Source organism: Eptesicus fuscus, chromosome 14 (genome assembly GCF_027574615.1).
Source record: "Eptesicus fuscus isolate TK198812 chromosome 14, DD_ASM_mEF_20220401, whole genome shotgun sequence".
NCBI classification, from domain to species: domain Eukaryota; kingdom Metazoa; phylum Chordata; class Mammalia; order Chiroptera; family Vespertilionidae; genus Eptesicus; species Eptesicus fuscus.
In genome coordinates, this window is record NC_072486.1 from 17,109,749 (window position 1) to 17,130,749 (window position 21,001).

At 37.7% G+C, this 21,001-nt stretch overlaps 1 protein-coding gene across 3 annotated transcripts in view; it reads left to right on the forward strand.

Moving 5' to 3' along the window:
- The window catches only part of SNX13 (sorting nexin 13), a 103,335-nt gene that overhangs the window by 73,229 nt on the left and 9,105 nt on the right, over positions 1-21,001 (forward strand). For 2 of the 3 annotated variants that reach the window (XM_054725903.1, XM_028156098.2), the window contains 6 exons: positions 3,190-3,259; positions 8,076-8,215; positions 12,670-12,777; positions 13,796-13,906; positions 17,382-17,543; positions 18,654-18,725. In XM_054725903.1, the coding sequence (XP_054581878.1) occupies positions 3,190-3,259; positions 8,076-8,215; positions 12,670-12,777; positions 13,796-13,906; positions 17,382-17,543; positions 18,654-18,725 (663 nt within the window). Of the gene's footprint in view, positions 1-3,189; positions 3,260-8,042; positions 8,216-12,669; positions 12,778-13,795; positions 13,907-17,381; positions 17,544-18,653; positions 18,726-21,001 lie in introns of all 3 variants that reach the window. The other variant, XM_054725902.1, reaches the window with a different exon arrangement.

Sequence of the window (21,001 nt, forward strand, 5' to 3'; positions counted from 1 at the left end):
GGTTTTTCCTTCCACCTATATAACTTTCTCTCAGACTTTTTGCAATAGCTAAGTGGTTTACAGGTCCATTATCTTATGTTGTCTATACTATACACATATTTCTAAAATAACCTCACTGAGTAACTGCTCTATTACCATACAAAGTATAACCTTCGACAAAATATTATAGCAAATCAGCCAGAGTGTTATGTCAGATATTTTGTAACGTTTAAAATGTTTTCCTAAATCATTTAGTATCATTATCGTTTACTTGTTATATTCTATAGCCTTATAACAAAAAGTAATATAGCTCTTAGAGCAGGAAGAAAATGTTAGCAATAATTTTCATTACCCTATCTAATAAAAGAATAATATGCAATTTGACCGTCACTCCAACACACAAGATGGCCGCCCCCATGTCGTCAAAGATGGCTACCCCCATGTGGACACAAGACGGCTGCCACAAGATGGCTAGCAGGAGAGGGCAGTTGTGGGCGATCAGGGCAGTTGGGAGGGACCAGGCCTGCATGGGAGGACAGTTGGGGAAGACCCAGGCCTGCAGGGAAGGACAGTTGGGGGGACCGGGCCAGCAGGGGAGGGCAGTTGGGGGCAACCAGGCCAGCAGGGGAGTGCATTTAGGGGCGACCAGGCTGGCAAGGGAGGGCATTTAGGGGTTACCGGCTAGCAGGGGAGGGCAGTTGGGGGCGACCGGGCCTGCAGGGGAGGATAGTTAGAGGCGACCAGGCTAACAGGGGAGGGCAGTTAGGGGTGACCGGGCTGGCAAGGGAGGGCAGTTAGGGGCAGTCAGGCTGGCAGGGGAGTGGTTAGGGGGTGATCAGGCTGGCAGGCAGAAGTAGTTAGAGGCAATCAGGCACGCAGGCAGCTGAGTGGTTGGGAGCCAGCAGTCCTGGATTGTGAGAGGGATGTCTGATGCCCGTTTAGGGGTCCCAGATTCGAGAGGGTGCAGGCTGGGCTGAGGGACACCCCCGGACCCCCTACCCGTGCACAAATTTCATGCACCGGGCCTCTAGATTAGAATAAGTTTCCAATGTAACAAAACCTTTGGTTGGTTTTAAAGAGAGTGGAAGGGAGGGAGGCGGGGGGGGGGGGGGGAGAGAGAGAAACACAGAGGGAGAAGCATCGATGTGAGAGAGACACATGGATTGGTTGCCTTCTGTACATGCGTGGACCAGGGTGGGGATGGAACCTGCAACCCAGATATGTGCCTTTGACCAGGAATCGAACTGGGACCCTTAGGTGTGCAGGCCAACACTCTATTCCCTGAGCCACACCAGCCAGGATGAAAACTTGGTTGTTTTATGTTCCCTGTGCTGGTTTGTAATTTGAAAATCAGCGTAGATAATATAAATCTTGTAGAATGCGTCTTCTCTCTTTCATGTAAGGGTAATATTAAAGCAAAGATTGTGCTATTTCTACTACAATATTTTATTATAGGTCATATGAGCACTTAAAAATAAATTCTATTTCTTTTAAAAATATTTTCATTCATATTCTATCATGACAGAGTTTAGAGCTGGCATTGTATTATTGGGAAAATTAGATTCAGGAGAGACTAGGTGATATGGCTAAAGTCTCTTATGGTATCAGTGGTGAAGCTGGACTACTTGACTTGACCAGAGGAGTGCAGTGATATCTGTATGGATTTATCACATTTGTTTCTCTTAATGATCAGTCTTTAGTAGATACACTTTTGGCTATCTTAGAGTGCAATTGCCTTAATTTAAATGGTTTTATGTCATCAGTATGGCTGCATTCTAATCATTTAGATGACTCTTTTAGTAATAATTGGAATATCACATTAGGACTTCAAGGTTCATTCAGTTTATATGGTTATTAAAGTGTAAAATATGTCAGAATCATATAATGTTTGTGTATTATAGGTCTCCAGCACCACTCCTATGATCAGTGATTTTCTAAGAGGTGTCACAGACCACGACATAGTCATACTTATGGCTAGGATTTATTATAGCAAAAGGAAATAAAGCAAAATCAGCAAAGGGAAAAGTTGCATGGAGTAAAGCCCAGAGTAAACCCAGCACATATTTCCAAGTATCCTCTCCCATGGAAATCCCATGGGATAAACTTAATTCCCCCATGATGAATGATGAATGTGACAGCACAGGTGAAATGCTGCCACTAGGAAAGCTAACAAATTAAGTGCCTAGGGTTTTTATTGGAGGCAGGTCATATACGAACACTCTGCCTAGCATATGCCAAAATTCCAGATTTCCAGAAGGAAAGCAGGTGTTCAGGATAAACCACATCCTTGTATAAACATCTCAGGTAGTGTGAGCCACTCTTAGTAGTTAGGGAATGGCAGAAACCTTCCCTAAATCAAATTCCCAGATGCCATCCAAGGGCCAAGATTGCAAGCAGTCACACAGTTTCAAGCTTGCTCTATTAACTCTTTTCTGTACAGTCTGTCTTTATTATATGATTATTTTCTTCTCTCTGTATGTGTGGAGACTCTATATACATACATAGCAAAAATTTTAAATTTAGACCCAAAAGCCATAGTTTCAAAAGATCTCAATCAATTAGTAATAATTTTTGTTTGTGAAATTAATTTTGAAAATTAATTATTTAAAATCCATCTTGGACTATGGATTCAGTCCACTTAATACGTAATCATCATAATAGTTAACATTTTTTGGGTTAGGCAGTCTTCTAAATGTTTTACATGTCTTCTTGTTTAATCCTCACATAATCCTGTGATGTAGGTGCCTTTATTTTTATTTTATAAAGAATCTAAATTAACTAAAATTATTTTGAAATTAACAAAAGTACATTTAAATAATACAGAGTTGGCTATAGTATATCTCAACATTTTAAAAAATTGAAACATTAAATTAAAATAGGTCCACTTATTTTTATCCACATTTTGTTTTGCCATGTATTGAATATTGAATATAACTGAGAGGTAGCAAATTTTAGCATTCGGATCAGCAGTGAAGGAAGAAATAATCTGATTGATTAAGAGTATTTCTAAATTACTTTATTTTATAGTTTCTTAACCTTAGCTTTTCTCTTTCCTGTTGGTGTAAAAGTGAGGATTGTGGAGGGTGGGGGAGTATACAATTAATATAAAGATTATATGGGGCAAAGGTGAGTAATGCATATGTGATGTGGAATTCTTTAACACTTTTTTCCTATAAAATTAATTTTTTTTTTCTCCTCCTTTCCCCCAAGTCTTTAGATGACCTTTCAAGTGTATCTTCTGATGATTTAATACAACTTCATGCTTACATTTCAGACACAGGTAAGAGTCTTAAAATTTTGATTATTATTACCCTTACGTTATTTTCCACATTTATTTTTATAAACCATTCTTCTGTACTCATATTTTTTTAAGTTAATTTTTTCCCCTGCAGCATGTTCCTCATTAAATCCTTTGATATTTATTTACTTGTGTATATAGGTATTTTCTTTCTGTAAGGTTGTCACTGTTAACATTTTAAAAAGCTCAAATTCTAAGTATTTTGTCATTGCTAATAAACTTGAACCAATCTTTCTCTCTTCTTGTTTGCATCTAGCTGATATTTGTCTGCATAATTCTCATTAAATCATTTGGGAGACATATTTTAGTTCAGAATTTATTTTCATGAATGCAAAGCCAATTAGATAACTGAATAAATGAAGCTTTTGGGTATAGGAGTTTACAGAAGTTCAAGACATGCTTGGATTAGGTGAGAAACCCCTAAGATTTTGTGTCTCAATCAGCAATATGGTTAGTGAACTGAGAAAAAAATCAATACTCATCATTGCCATTAGGTTATTAGATAAAGTCAGTAAGTAGTAGATAATGACATTTTCTTATGTGGCCTCTCCCTGGTCCTAGAATATAGGAGTATTGTGTTAGATTACATATTAAAGTATAGATAATACTGAAATACAGATCTCAGTTCAATTTAATGCTTACGTTTTAGATACTGAAATGAAATTTATAGTATAAGTGCAGTTTTAGATAATTGGTATTATTTTTTTAAATGTTTTCTTTTGCTTCTTACTGGAGCTGAAATCTCATTTTGCATTCTGTTCTCTGCTAAATTTCTGTAATAACTTATCTATAATTTCTGTCTCAGTTCCTTTTTCTTTTACAAGTAGTTGGTGTACACATTACTCTGCTCTTAAAGGTCTTAGATAAAAACCTTGTCAATAAAACCAGGTTGCTTTTCTTTCTAGCTTTAGCTAGAGTTGTCCCACCTTTTCCTTCATTTCAATTTTAAATTCTTTTATAAACCTCTATTTTCTTTGTTGGCTTGTCTTCCAAATATGAAAGGCTTTGTTAAAGTGCAAACATTTAGTATTTGTGCTTTTACTTCTTTCTTGAAGACCTTAAGCTTTCATGTCTAGAGGAAGATGCTCATGTCCATATTTCTTTTGTGGATCTTTCTCTTCTCTGAGAGTTCTGATTTTCCAGCTGTATTATCCATTTATTCAGCAAGTATTTATTAGCTTCTTGTAGGAAGCACAATGTTAAGCATTTTTAATAAATTGTTACTCCTGTCAGACAAACATTTAAATACTAAAGAAGCAGCATACATAGTGGTTAGGAGCACAACTTTTTGTCCAGATTGCTTGTGTTGAAACCCTAGCTTTGCCACTTAATACTTGGGTGAAATTGGGTAAGTTCTTTAACTTCTATACTTCAATTTCCTTATATGTAAAATGGGATAATAATACTAATAATTAGTAATACTTACCTCATAGGGTTATTATAGGACTAGTTAACTCATTACAATAGTAATAACATGATGGGGATTTTATATTAGTGCTTGTTCTATAAATGTTTATTCTATCAACTAGAGGCCTGGTGCACAAATTTGTGCATGGGTGTGGTCCGGCCGGCCCGCCCTAATAGGGGCCCATTGGGCCGGGCAGGTGCAGGGGTAGGGGCCATGGGTGTCTGGTGGAAGGGGCCAGGAGAGTTGGCGGCTGGCCCTGCTCCTGATTGGGGTGTTGGGGGCAGATCGGGGGCAGGGCCGGCCAGGGGGGGTGGCTGGTGGCCGATAGGGGCTCAAATCAGGCTGGTTGGCTGCCACAGTGTGTGTCATAGCCACTGGTCTTTCTGGTTGTTCTGCCATTCAGGTCGATGGGCTTTTATATATATAGATTGGCCTCCTGATTCTGAGTCTAGATCTTCACACTCTTAACATCTTTATTATAGGAAGAACTGATAGTCTAGTGTAGTGCTACGCAAAGAGTGGTCCATAGACAAGTGCTTACTGCTTCTTTCATTGAGAAGTCTTGCTTTAAAAAATATTGGCTAAATTAAGCACTATGTTTAGTGATGAGATTGATTTATATTCTGGTCCTATTTTTTTTATCTGGCTATAGATTAATAACAGTTTGCACATCACCTGCTATGGGTAACATAGTCCTAATGAAAACAAAACCTATTTCCACTGTAATATCTCACCATCATCTCAAAATCAATATATGTAACCTCATTTATCTTCTTTAAAACCAAATTACCTTTTGTCTTCTGTGCTTCTTTTATAATAACCTCATTATTTTTCCTATGGTGCATACATCCTGGTCATTATCTCCGTGCCTATTAATTTGTGACAAATATGATTATTCCTTTTTAGAATGCTTTCTTACATTTCTCTTTCTTTTTCTAGTCCTTGCTTTTATTAACTCCTAACTGGTTATGGTTTGCTGCCTAATTGACTTCTGTTTTCTATTTTCCTTTCCCAAACCTATCTTAAACACAACAGATAAAGCCATTCCCTTGTTTACATGCCAACTCTCTTCAATGATGGTGGTTCTCTAACATGATGAAAAAAGTGTATTGCACTTATTTATGCATAGGTCTTTGAGAGAAGGATGATTGGAAGTGGAGAGCAGTGAAATATAGTGTTACCTACAGTTTAAGCTCCTAGAGCAACATAACCAGCCTTTCTCCAGTTTTATATTTTGTCAAATTATATCTTACTAGAGGCCTGGTGTACAAAATTTGTGCACTGGGGTGTGTGTGTGGCAGGGGTCCCTCAGCCCAGTCTGCACCCTCTCCAATCTGGGACCCCTCGAGGGATGACTGACTGCCAGTTTAGGCCTGATCCAGGACTGCTGACTCCCAACCACTCGCCTGCCTGCCTGCCTGATTTGCCCTAACCGCTTCTGCCTGCCAGCCTGATCACCCTCTAACCACTCCTCTGCCAGCCTGATTGATGCCTAACCTCTTCCCTTCCTGGCCCAATTGCCCCCAACTGCCCTCCCCTGCTGACCTGATCACCCCCAATTGCCCTTCCTTGCTGGCCCGATCACCCCCAACTGCCCTCCCCTGCCAGCCTGGTTGCCCCCAATACCCTCCCCTGCAGGCCTGGTCCCCCCCTGCTAACTGCCCTCCCTTTCGGGCCCGGTCACCCCCAACTGCCCTCCCCTGCTGGCCTGTTTGCCCCCAACTGCCCTCCTCTGCTGACCTGGTCGCCCCTAACTGCCCTCCTCTGCTGGACTGATCACCTACAACTGCCCTCCCCTGCCGGCCATCTTGTGACCAAATGGGGGCAGCCATCTTGTGCGATGGTGTGATGATCAATTTGCATATTACGTTTTTATTGTATAGGATATCCCAACATAGGTATGTCTAGATTCACCTATCCTCAAGTGATTGTGTGCCACAGCATCTCCTAGCCCAATGGTCGGCAAACTGTGGCTTGCAAGCCACATGCGGCTCTTTGGCCCCTTGAGTTTTTAGCAAAGGCCAGCTTAGGAGTATCCTAATTAAGTTAATAACAATGTACCTACCTATATAGGTTAAGCTTAAAAAATTTGGCTCTCAAAAGAAATTTCAATTGTACTGTTGATATTTGGCTCTGTTGACTAATGAGTTTGCCGACCACTGTCCTAGCCTGAGAGTGTGTATAAAATATTTGTAGAGATAAGAATACAACACGAAATAAGAACCAAGTAAAATTACAGAAATTAAAATATAGTGATTGGAATTAAGGTCAATGGATGGAATAAGACTAAATACAGATGAGTACAGACTCAGTAAACTTTTTGGAGACCTGGAGAAATGATCTAGAAGAGAATACAATGCAGAGAAATAAGAAAGTGGAAACTAGGAAATACAAAGAAAAGGATTCAAAGGGCATCTCTTTCCATAAGAATAGTACAAAATGTGAACAGTTTTTTATTTTAAAGACTACTGGACTTGGATAGTTTGTGGAAAATTAGGAAAATGCCTATAAAAAGTCTCCAAAATAACTACACTTGTGAATTGTTTATTAGAAATGAGTTGCCAAAATAGCAGATAAACCTTATTCCATTGCTTTTGCTTTCTGTTTAACTGTGGAGATTTTAATTGAAATGTAACTAAATAGTGAAGGCTAGTACAAAAGGTTATTATTTTGTTTCTGTTATTTTTCCTCTATTAAATTTCAGGCTCCAATGCTGTGCTGTGAAGTTGTATTGTGGTATCATAACTAATAATATAGGTAAAAGTCCTGGGGGAGATTGTTCAAAGTAGACATTTTTGTGTGGTTGGTTGTGTGGTTGATCATGTCATCATAAACTTGTAGCTTGTTTTGCAATGTAGCCATCTATATATATATATAGAAGCCTAAGCAACCATTATGACCAGAACGACCAGTCGACCAGTTGCATTGACATGCACTGACCACCAGGGGGCAGACACTCGATACAGGAGCTGCCCCCTGGTGGTCAGTGTGCTCCCACTGGTCCCTCCCCACGATCTGGCAGGTCCCGTCTGGCAGGCCCTGTCCAGCAGCCAGCAGGCCCCGACTGGCCCAGCCCTGATCTGGACTGGGAGAGACAGCCCTGATAGGCCCTGATCACCAGCCAGGCCTAGGACCCCACCCATGCAGGAATGTTGTGCACCGGGCCTCTAGTCATATATAATACCTTATGGGTGCGAGTAGAGAGGATGGGATTCTATTTTATCCCCTGGTGACATCCTTTTGTCTCAGTCTGTCATTTCAAATTCTTCATTTCATGTTGTCCTTTTTGTTTTTGTTCTTCATCTTCCTCCTTTTTTTGTGTCTTTTGTTCCTCTTCATTTTGTTTTAAATGACTAGTATATGCTGACTATGACCCATATGCTGTGGCAGGAGTTTGTAATGATCATGGCAAGACATATGCATTGTATGCCATCACTGTGCACCGACGCAATCTTAACAGTGAGGAGATGTGGAAAACCTATCGTCGTTACAGTGACTTCCATGACTTCCACATGAGAATCACTGAACAGGTAATGAGGTTTTAAAGTGTGTGCTTTAAATTGTTTCCTGATTCAATGTTTAATTCTAAATAGTTCTGAGGATGTTAAGGTATTGACCAAAGCCAATGAAAGAAAACAAAGTAAGAATTTGTGTATAATCAGTATAAATGTTAGAATGATTTTGAATATTTAACCAATAAGTCAGACTTTAACTAATCATAAACACTGTGGACTAGACAAAATATCAATGGTATACCTTGGGAAATTAACATGAGTGTATATTTCTCATTTTGAGTCGTGAGTGTGTGTGTGTGTATGTGTGTTTGTGCGCGCGCATGTATTAGAGTTATTTGGGTTTGGTTTAAAGTAAGGAAGGGGATCACTGTAGAATATTTTTTGGTTTTCAGCAGTGTAATTCAGAGCTATAGTCATTTTAGTTGACATCCTTATTTAATAGTGTAATTAAATCTTTGATCTATTACATTATTTTAAGAACCATAACGTGAATTAAATTTAACATTAACCAAATAATGGTTTTAATTTGTATTAAATACAACCCTCCTGTTTTATGGAAATATAAGAACTCTTAAAAATAACAAACAAATTATTTCTGTTCTACTTTTTATTAAATATGTTTTCTTATCCTTAATTTAGAAGGAAATAAATTATCACCAGATGAATGGAGTAGGTGATCTATGAAATTTATTTTAACTCAAGAGTCTTTGATTTTATTCAAGGCTTATAAATATACAACTGGTATTAAGCCAATACAAATTATACTAATTAATGGTGACATTTGATTGGGTGGACTAAAGCTTTGAAATGACATTGTACTAGTTTAGTAATCAGAAAATGCCTTTTTCATTTAAGAGAGTAGAGGGAAAATGGTTGGCATTGGTAATCTCATTAAAATGTTTGTTTAATGAGAATGAGATAAACTATTAATAACTTAAAATGATTAAAAACAGGTTAGTGTTGACTCCAGAAGCCCATATTAAAAAGACTATTTTTGAATTATATTTCGAGGGAAATTAATAATTTTGGACATGTTTGCTTTTTCTGTTCATTTTGAGTACGTCTTTATGAATAAAGATATATAAAAATAAAAGGAGATAATTAAAATGTTAAATGTCATATTATTTTAGAAATGGGCTGAACTCCCCATTCATTTATTTAACAAATATTTATTGAGCTTTCCCTATATGCCTGGCGCAGCTCTCAATGCTGCAGACATAACCGTGAACAAGACAGGTCCGTGCCTCTAGGAGTTTTATTTCAGTAGGTACTGTGCATGTCGTTTTCATTGGGTGAATTGTAACTGAGTATAAATAAAAGTAGTGATTTAAAAGATATTAAGTATGCATTAAAGTAACTGAGTAAATGTATATTTGCGCCTGGATATAAACACATTTTGAATCCTTCTGATAAAAAAATTCAAGAATGTTTTTTAAATTTTCCAGTAATGTGTCTGGAATCTAAACCTGACATATTCGATGTACAAAAATAAAATCTTTGATTTTGGAATGTCTATGATTTACATATAGTATTTGAGTTTTTTGTGAGCATTGTAATACTCTTTTTTTTTTTTTTATTCTTGTGAGTTCTTTAGGTAAATTTCCAATTTCTTTTATATTTCTTTAAAAATATTTTTATGAATTTTTGGCATAGAATTATATTATTTTTCAGGAATGGACTACCTTGTACTTATAAACAATCTTTCAAATACCAAGTTTATAATATGTCAGTATGAAGTATAAAGTTTTCTCATTTTTTCCTTTTATAATAACTATACTTTAAAAAACTATTAATCATCAATACCTCTGTTCCAGACAGATAATTTTAAAAGGAGTTTGATAATTTAGACTTTAAGAAAATAACTGTTATTGTAACATTTATTTTTTCTTTTTATTAATAATGTTTAATATTTTAAAGTTTCTGAAATAAATTGTTTTGTTGGATACTGTTATATTTCCATAGTGTATTTCATCCTAACAAAATACTACAGAATGGGTGGCTTAAGCAACAGACATTTATTTTCTCATATTTATTTTCTGGAGGCTGGAAGGCCAGGTCTCAGCTTTGGGCTTATCTATCCCTGACCGCCTCTTTTGGCTTTTAGTGACTGCCCTTCTCATTGTGTCCTCACATGGTCTCTCTGTGGGCTCTCATTCCTGGTGGTGTTTCGTATGCCCAAATTTCATCCACTTATAAGTACAATAGCCCGATTAGATTAGGACCCACCCTAAGAACTTGTTTTAATTTTATCACCTCTCTAAAGGCTCTTTCTTCACATATAGTCACATTCTGACACACTGGAGGTTAGGTCTTCTTATTGGGGAACTACAGTTCAGTCCATACCATATTGGTAATGCCAGAGTAAACTGTGTGTTCTGTAAAATTGAGTCCATAGTTAAGATAATGTCGATAATATTCCAGGAAATTAAATATTTTAGGACTCCTTGAAAATTTTAATTTACATCTGTTAGATGTGATTAAAAAATTTAATCCATTGGCCATTTGATATCCAAGGAGGACATATTCTAACCCTTTGCACTCGCTTGCTTTTTTCTCGATTCCTTTATTCTACTTTTGGATTTAATTTTTTAAATATCCCAGATTTTACAAAGCGCAGCAGTAGAATAAAAAACTAGAGTTTCTTTTCATACAAACTTATTTATTTGGATTTTTTTATATTTCAAATTATTGATACATTCAAAGAGTATAAAAAGAGCTGCTACTGATGCTAACCGTGTCGAGTCACACTCGACATCCGAGTGCAAATGCAAGGCTAATAGTTTTGTGAATTGCCAAATTTATGAATATTACTACAGCGTAACTTCTCCCCTATAAATTGCCTCTCCACTTTCCCCCCTACCTTGCCTGGAGCAAAAGAACTGCTTTTACCTTTCATGTGTAACATACAATGAACTTGTTCACATTATAGCTCCAAGCAACCATCTGATTTGCCATTCCATTTAATTTATCAGAATCTTCCAGTTTGGGGATGAAAATTATCCTACACCTTTTCATTCCTCTTCTCTTTAATCTCTGCTCCAGGAATGAATGTGTTTTTGAACATAGAATGGTTTTAGAAAGTTGTTTCACTTCATAATATGTATCACATGGGAAAAGCAATGAGGCTGCTTGAAGTTTCAGATGCTAGGCTGTTGGCCAGGCATAATCACTAGCTAAATGACTTTCATCTTAAAATGTTTGTTAGTAGCTAGTGTGGTTAAAACTGTGCTTCATTGAGGCACGGCAGATTACTGCGTAGCTGGAGCTTTGAAGGTGCACCCAAGTGTTAAGTAATCTAGCGCTTTATTTTTCATGTGGTTGGAGGGAAAGTATCAGTGTAATACTCCAGCTGTGTATATACAGAATTGTAATACAGTTGTAAGCTATATTTAAAATTTTCCTTTTCTACTTTTAATAATTAGCCATTACAAGAATTAATTTATTTGAACTCATCAATATAAAAATAATTCTTTATAAGATTTTTAACAAGCCAGAAACACATAACTTTGATCATTAAAAACTTATTTGCTAATACTTGATTTACAAGTCAAAGGATGGTTATAGACAATATTTTAAAAACATTTTCTTATAAAAAATTTGAACAGTCTCAAAATTAGAGAAAGTATGAAAATGATACCCCATGTGAATATCACCCATCTTCATCAGCTGTCCATGTTTGTTATTCTTTATTGAAATTTATAACATATAACATTAGAACTGTGGTTTGCCTTTGCAACAGCATGGATGGACCTGGAGAACATTATGCTAAGTGAAATAAGCCAGTCAGGGAAAGACAACTACCATATGATTTCACTCATATGTGGAATTTAAGAAATTTCCAAGCAAAATGGAGACAGACTTGTACTGGAGACCAGGCAGACAGCTCTGGGAGAGTGGGGGTGGGATGGGAGAGTGGAGAGATTGAGCAAAAAAGAAAAAAAGAGAGAATTCATGGACAACAACAGTGTGATGATTGCGGGGGTAGAAGGGGATAGATCAAGATAGAAGAAGGCATAGAGGGGATAACTGGTGATGAGAAAACTAAAATAAATTTTTTTTAATATATTTTATTGATTTTTTTACAGAGAGGAAGGGAAAGGGATAGAGAGTTACAAACATCGATGAGAGAGAAACACCGATTAGCTGCCTCCTGCACACCGCCCACTGGGTATGTGCTGGCAGCCAAGGTACATGCCCTTGACCAGAATCGAACCTGAGACCCTTGAGTCCACGGGCCGATGCTCTATCCACTGAGCCAAACCGGTTAGGGCTAAAATAAAATTTTTAAAAAAGAACTGATTTGGACATACTTGGAAAATAATTTTCTATTTTCTGATTTTTGCTTAGTAAAATATATTGCAAAAGGATCTGTTTCAAGATGCTTTTAATATATAGATAAATTGTAACTAGGAAAATACTTTTCTTTTTTATTAAAAAATTAAGATTATTGAATAAATTTTATCTTCCAGTTTGAAAATCTGTCAAGTATATTGAAGCTTCCTGGGAAAAAAACTTTTAATAATATGGATAGGGATTTTTTAGAAAAGAGAAAAAAGGATCTTAATGCATATTTGCAGGTAAGTTTATGTTTATTTTTGCCCACAAATTTTCATTTTAATATAGCTAATGAACTCAGTATGTCAAAACGTGTTTCATTGAAGGAATTACGCTAGAGTGTTAGGTCATATCATGAAATATTTTTGGTGAAAACAGTATTTTAAAAATGTTTGCCTGGATTTTTTAATGTACTTTCTATTAATGCTAAATTTGAAATTAGTATATGAATAACATAATAATTTACTAATGTGGATTTTAGGATTAGCTGTAAAACCTGAAAATGGAATAGTAAATATATTTGGACAACTTTCATATTAAACTAGAGGCCCGGTGCATGAAAATCCATGCACTGGAGAGGGGGTCCCTCAGCCCAGCCTGCCCCCTCTCACATTCTGGGAGCCCTCAGGGGTGGGAGGTGACCTGGTGATCAGGAAGGCGACGCCCCCATCACACCTCTGTTGCTGCCACTGCCTGCAGCACAAGCCTCGGCCAGCCCTGGTTACCTGAGCCTAGGGCGGCCCTGGGCGGCTGGGTACCCACTATCCGAGGCTTGCCTGTGCCTCGGGCTGGCCTTGGGGGTCTGGGGGGCTGAGGGGACTAGGGGAGTCTGGAGGCATGCGCACAGAGTGGCCAGATCCTCCTGGGACAGACCCGGCCGTGCCACGCGCCTGCCGCCCCAGTGGAGCTGAGGGGACTGGGTACCACCATCTTGTGGCTGTGGGCGCTGCCATATTTGAGGGCGTGGTAGTCAATTAGCATATTCCCTCCTTATAAGTACCGCACGCTATCTGATTGCGCCACTGGAGCTCCGAGCATATTCCCTTCTTATTGGCTGTGGGTGCCACCATCTTTGTGAGGGCATGACAATCAATTAGCATATTCCCTCTTTATTAGATAGGATGCACTGAAAGTCAAAATAGCAGATGGGGAGAATAGTATATATCCTAATGTTAATAGTCATAGAATTATTGATGACTTTAACTGCATAATTATTTTTTTTAATGTAAAATTAAAATTTTTACCCTTTTTTCCTGTTAGTTACTATTAACTCCTGAAATGATGAAAGCATCCCCAGTTTTGGCTCACTATGTGTATGATTTCCTTGAGAACAAAGCCTACAGTAAAGGGAAGGGGGATTTTGCTCGCAAGGTAAGCAGACCATTGCATTGATTTTCTTACAGATCTGTTTTCATTCTTCGTTTTCAATATAAGGAAATAAATTTATACTTATTTATGTTTTAAAACTAGACAATTTTATTAAGTGTATCATGGCATATTTATCTTCTGTGCTTTACTAAGCCTTCAATAGGTAGACCTAATAAGCATAAAGTCCTATCTTTACTTGTGGATTAAATCCACCAGTACTAGTAGCTTCAAAGAAAGGGGGGAAAAAATTTAGAAATGATGCATTGATAAAGGTTTGCCTAAAACAGGTCCCAAGCTTTGTCCAGAAGGACATCTGGAAGGTTGTTCAACTGTCCAGTCTAATTAGCATATTATGCTTTTATTATTATAGATAGATTATTGACTATATTCCCTTTGCTGTACTTTACATCCCCATGACTATTTTGTAACTGCTAATTTGTACTTTTTTGTTGTTGTTAATCCTCACCTGAGGATATTTTTTCCCATTGATTTTTAGAGAGAAAGGAAGGGAGGAGGATGGGTGAGAGAGAGAGAAAGAGAGAGAGAGGGAGAGAAACATCAATGTGAGAGATCGATTGGTTGCCTCTTGCATGCTCCCTGGGCCCTGTCCTGAAACAGGTACTTGCCCTTGATCGGAATTGAACCTGCAACCCTTTAGTGCAAATCCATGGGCCAACGATCTAACCACAGGGCAAAACCAGCTGTGACTAGTTTGTACTTCTTAATCCCTTCACCTTTTCCAACCAGCCTCCCAAGCCCCCCTCTGGTAACCATCAGTTTGTTCCTTGACAATATTTTTTTAATCTTTATTGTTGAAAGTATTACAGGTGTCCCCTTTTTCCCCTCCATTACCCCTTCTCTTCACTCCTCCCGCTTTCCAGGCCTTCACTGCCTCACGTGTGGAATCTGATGAACAAAATAAACTGACAAACAAAATAGATTTAGAGACATGGAAGTGTGCAACAGACTGATGACTCTGGGGGTGGGAAGATAGATTCATCAAATAGTTTTTAATATAGGTTGTGGATTAAAGTGAAATTCATGCCTTCTATGCTTCTGAAATTCTACCTCTTCTGTGAACATTATAACTTAGTAGACAGGTGACAATTTTCCCTCAAGCTGTGTATTTTAAATGTTGTAGTTTCATGTTTATCTCTCTTAATTCTGCTTGTCCTACCTAATAAAAAAGTAATATGCAAATTGACTGTACCTTCACTACACCCACAAGCCACGTCCACCTGCCAATCAGAGCAAGTATGCAAATAAATCCAACCAAGATGGCTACAGCCACAGAGAGCAGGAGGGAGGCTTGGGTTTCCCAGGCAACGGAGGAAGCCAAGCTTTCTACCTGCCCTTGCCGGCCTCAGCCTCTACTCCAGGCTACAAAGTTTCCATTGTAGAAGGTAAATAAATTCCAGATACCAGGGCCTCCGCTTGGGTTGCCATGGGGCATGGCTGGCCTGCATACCACCACAGGCCCCTCACTCAGGCTGCCCCACGCCCCAAGGGAACCCCCATCCTGATCCGGGACACCCTTCAGGGCAAACCAGCTGGCCCCCACCCGTGCACCAGGCCTCTATCCTATCTAATAAAAGAGTAATATGCAGATTGACCATCACTCCAACACACAAAATGGCTTCCCCCATGTGGTCAAAGATCCTGCCCCCATGTGGACATAAGATGGCCATCAGGGGAGGGCAGTTGGGAAGCACCAGGCCTGCAAGGGAGGGCAGTTGGGAGGGACCAGGCCTGCAAGGGAGGGCAGTTGGAGGCGATCAACCCTGTAGGGGAGGGCAGTTAGGGGTGACCAGGCTGGCAGAGGAGGGAAGTTGGGGGCAAACAGGCTGGCAGGGGAGCAGTTAGGCATCAATCAGGCTGGCAGTGGAGTGGTTAGGGGGTGATCAGGCTGGCAGGCAGAAGCAGTTAGGGGCAATCAGGCAGGCAGGCAGGCGAGCAGTTAGGAGCCAGCAGTCCTGGATTGTGAGAGGGGTCCCAGATTGGAGAGAGTGCAGGCTGGGCTGAGGGACATGCCCCCCCTCCATGCACGAATTTTGTGCACCGGGCCTCTAGTGCTCTTATAATAGTTCATTTATAATGTCATTCCGGTTAAACAAAAACTCCTGGCAATAATGTCAGTGTTGGAAAAAATGTTCTGATTGATTTGAGTATTCTCATGGTTAACCAAAAATTACTGTGTATAGAATTAGAATTACAGACGGACACACGCTTCATCTTTTTATCCTTTTTATTTCCATTTTTCTTTTCACCAGTGGTAGTGTTGTTCAGAACCTTTCTTCATGCTCATTTCTGTCCTTTGTTTCTACTCTAAATTGTTGTACTTTGACAATGTCCCCCTGTAGGTTGTATATTCTATCAAGCGTTTTTATAGCTCTATTGGTTCAACTTAAGCTGGGGAGTAACCAAAACTCTATCCCTTCTACAGTTATTTTTGAAATTCAGTTTTTTTGTTGTTGTTATTGCTGTCTTATTCTACCTTTCCAGAGTGCTTTTCTTGATGGAAACTACAAAAGCATATTAGAGTAATTTTGTCTTCTTTATATCATGTATTAACATTATGTCATGTTCTTTAAACAGTGGGGTTCGTTTTTCTACCATTTGCTTTTTTATTTTTGCAGGGCACATAATTTGTTTTGTGGTAGTTTTTATGAGACTCAGCATTTTCTGGGAAATATTCTTGTAGTTTGGTATGACTGGTTTTGTGTCCACCCCCCACCCTTTTTTTTTTAATCTCAGATAGTTCTGTATTCAGCTGCTTTGTTTCTTTAGATGTTGCTTCCTTTCTTCATTGAAATTATCGAACATTTGTATGGAGCAGCCACATTTCTATTTTACTGCTCCAAATCCTCTGAAGATTATTCCATTTTATATCTCTGATCATATTTTCTTTTATAGTTTTTGTGTTCTCCTTATACAAATATCATTTACATATCTGGTTTGCAACTTCTTTTTTTCTTCTTCCTAATGGATTTCAAATTCCCTACATCGAATGTATGTATCCTAAAAATTATTTTTAAATATTGATTTTAAATAGCCACTTGTTAGTTATTTCAGCTTTCGGTTTCTTATCAGCTTGTTTACTTTTCAGTATCTCCTCAAAATATCTGTCATCGTTGCCTTGAATTGTGGCAGAAGGATGTTATAGCTAATTCCACTTGCATCAGTTTTTGTTTTGAAAAATTTTATTTTCAGAATTTAATAAATAAAGCAGCCACAGTTTATATTTATTTTCTATCAATAACATTATCACTCAAATTTTTTAGTTATACATTTGTGTGTGAAAATACATTTTTAAGACACATCAAAGACACATTTACATACTTTTTAAATGAAATGAGCTATTATAGATTAGAAAATTATTGCATCTTCCATATGTTACACTCTGTGTTTTCTCAAACTTCTCAGTTGAATAACGGATCTGATACAATAAAGTCTTGGTATAATATCTTTTCCTCTTTAGATGGACACTTTTGTGAATCCACTTCGAAATTCTATGAGGAATGTTTCCAATGCAGTAAAATCCCTTCCTGATAGCTTGGCAGAGGGAATGACTAAAATGTCAGACAACATGGGCAGAATGTCAGAAAGACTAGGTCAAGACATAAAGCAATCATTTTTCAAGGTAAGATAATTTGCATTAATGTCTAAAGCAAATTATTTTTAAGTCACCTAAAATTTATTGAGTCCCTGCTTAGATTTACCTATTTCTTTCAAAAGTTCAAAGCCCTCTAACATACAGTCTCATAAAGAATTAAAAAACAAACAAACAAAATAACTAAAGAGAATACATTCTTACCAGAAATGTATACTATAAAATCCAGTCACTTCTCAGTCTCTGCTATGGTATAATTTTAAAATCTATGTGAAACAAATATTTTAAATTGGTAAAGTACAGGTAGTGGACCAAGTAGTTGGTTGTTTCATAATTTGTACCTTCAAATTTTGATCTAGTTGTTTGTCATAATTAAGATTATGAAAGAAAACATACAGCTATTACAGTTTTCATTAGATCAGTTTGAATGAAGAGGAAATATACAGAAACACAGAATGTTTTTACTGAAAGAGACAACTCCTAAAATAGTGTGTGTCAGTCATACTTCTCCATTAATTCTCATACTTTCTCTGATGCTTCACCTTCATTTCTATTCATGGGAAGTACACTCACTGAAAGGAGGATTTCCAGTGCCACTTCTGTGACTTCGTACAAAGTCACTGAACTTTTCCAGGCTTCTTTTTCCACATCAATAACATGAAAGGGTTATAATAGGTGATCTTGATGGTTCTTCCTGTGTTGATAAATTATCAGCTAGTACTGTTCTTCCTGTCCTTTTTTACCACAATTTGTCCAATGGGGTTAGTTTTTTTATCCTGTTATCATACTATCAAGCTCTCTGTGGTAAAAGAAAGAAGATTGGAGTTTTATTCCCTGTCTGTGTTACTAACTTTTGGTCTTTAAATCATTTAACCTTTCTTAGCTTTAAATTCTTCAAAAAGGTATGGGATTTTGACTAAGTAATCTCCCCTTCCAACTAAAAAGTTAAGCATTAAAAAAAAAAATCTTTCAGTAATGAAATAATCACACTTCGTTTCTAATTATAGATTGTGAATACTTTTTAAATACTATATATCAAATCAAATGCCATTTATTATGTTTGATAATTGTTTTGTTTTATTATTTGTTCTTTCACTGCTTGTGGGTTTACTTTTTTCCTTTTTCTTTTTTTTATGTTAGATGCCTCCTTTAATTCCAAAGACTGATTCAGATCCTGAACATTGTCGAGTCTCAGCTCAACTTGATGATACTGTGAGTTAATTTTATTTTGGATAGTATTCAGTTGTGATTCAAATCATACTTGATAGATCTTTTTAATGAAGTATAGTAACATATAGCTACCGTTAATGTACATTTATTGTAAGTATTGAGTTTGATGAATTCTTACAAGCTGAACATGTCCATGTAATCAGCACTCTAAACAAGAAACAGATTGTTGTCAGTACCCCAGAAAGCCCCTAATGCTCTCTCCTGTCACTATGCTCTCCCCCACCAAGGGTAATCACTATCCTGACTTCCACCCTGCTTTTATACTTTATGTAAATGAAACTATAAGGTACGTACTCCTTTAAGTCTGGCTTTTCTTTTTTTGTGCTCAACATTGTGATATTTGTTCATGTTGTTTTGTGTGATTGTAATTTCTTCATTCTTGTGGCCTTACAGTACCCCATTTTGTAAATATAGTACAATTTATTTGTTGTATTATGAATAGTATTCCAATGAATGTTCTGGTACATGTCTCGGTTGGGGCTATACCTAGGAGTAGAATTGCTTGGTTAGAGGGTATGCAAAGGTTCGGTTTTAATGGATACTGCCCCATAGTTTCCCGAAGTGTTTTTTCCACTTTCACTGCCACCCGCAATGCATGAGAATTCCAGTGGTCCAAGCCTGCCAGTGTGTGTCTTTTTATCTTTAGTCGTTCTGGTTTTTGTATCTCATGTGGATTTTCATTTCTCTTATGACTGAAATGTTGAACCCCATTTCATATGTTTATTGGCCTTTTGGGTGTCTTGTCTTTTGTGTCTAGTGCTTTTCCTTATTTTTCTGTTGGCTTGGCTGTTTTTGTCTTTTGATTAGTAAGAGTGCTTTATATGATCTAAATATTAATTCTTTGTCAGATTGTGTTTTGCTTTGTGTGCTTTTGTTTAACTGTATATACAATCGTACCTGTTGCAAGGTCACAAATATATGTGGTTTTCTTTAATATTTCTGTTTGTTTTACCATGCTGAAACTTACATTTGGCATTCATGTAAGGTTGATTTTTGTGTATGGATGAGGTAGGGGTCCATTTGACCTAAGCACCAGTTACTGAGAAGGCTTTCTTTTCCCCGATTTCTGTGCTTCTCCTTTGCCACAAATCAGATGATTGTATATGTTTGGGTCTGGGCTCTATTCTATTGTATTAGGCAGATTTATTTTACAGTTATGATTATTTCCCTTCATTTTCTCATTAAACTTCTTTATGATAAACTATCTTTAAAAATACAATATTTAATCTGTTTTAAGACTATTTCAGAATAATTTATATTATGGTATAATATCCATAACATCATACCTTTTGTTAAGGGTTTTTACAGTTTAACCTTTTATTAGAATTGCCATGTGGCACCAAACTCGAACGTACTTAATCAGAGAACAGTTTTTATTTTGCCTCTGTAATGAAATGTATCCTTCCTGACCTCCCCCACTACCATGTTCCCCTCCCCTTGGTTAAATTCTGAGCTTTCAGTATGTTGTGAAAGGGAAGGTACACTTAAGAAAATGTTTACAGCACGACAGTGAAAAATGTATAATTCATACTGTTTTCTCATTGTTTAAATTACAGCACTGATGAAGAAATCATTAGAGAGAGTATCTTAGTGATGAAAGAGTTATAAGCTTAACTGGCAATTATATGCAATTCTGTCGCATTTCTAAATCTGCTCCTGTTTTGGCTTTGTATATATTTTTTTGCATCAAAGCGTTCTATTGTCTTCCTTTACTTTTTACATTGTTAATCAAATATTCCCATTATAAAAGTGTTCACATTTTTACTGGTTAAATGTTAAAATTCTCATAGTTTAGAGAAATGTCTTAGTACTGCTAGCTGTTTACTAGATTTTATTCAATTCTTTTCCCTGAAAATACCTAAATACATAAAACTCACTAATCAAGCACAACACATTTTGTGTAGATTGTGTTTTGTTATATTAAACTAGAGGCCCGGTGCATGAATTTTATGCACAGTGGGGTTCCTTGGCCTGGCCAGGATTGGGCCGAAACCGTCTCTCCAACATCCCTCGAGGGGTCCCAGATTGCAAGAGGGCACAGGCCAAGCCGAGGGACCCCACCAGTGCACGATCAGGGCCAGGGAGAGACGCAGGAGGTTGGCCAGCCGGGGAGGGGGCCGCGGGAGGGTTCCTGGGCATGTCCGGCCTGTCTTGCTCAGTCCCGATCAGCCAGACCCCAGCAGCAAGCTAACCTACTTGTCAGAGCGTCTTCCCCCTGGTGGTCAGTGCACGTCATAGCAACTGGTCGACTGGTCAAC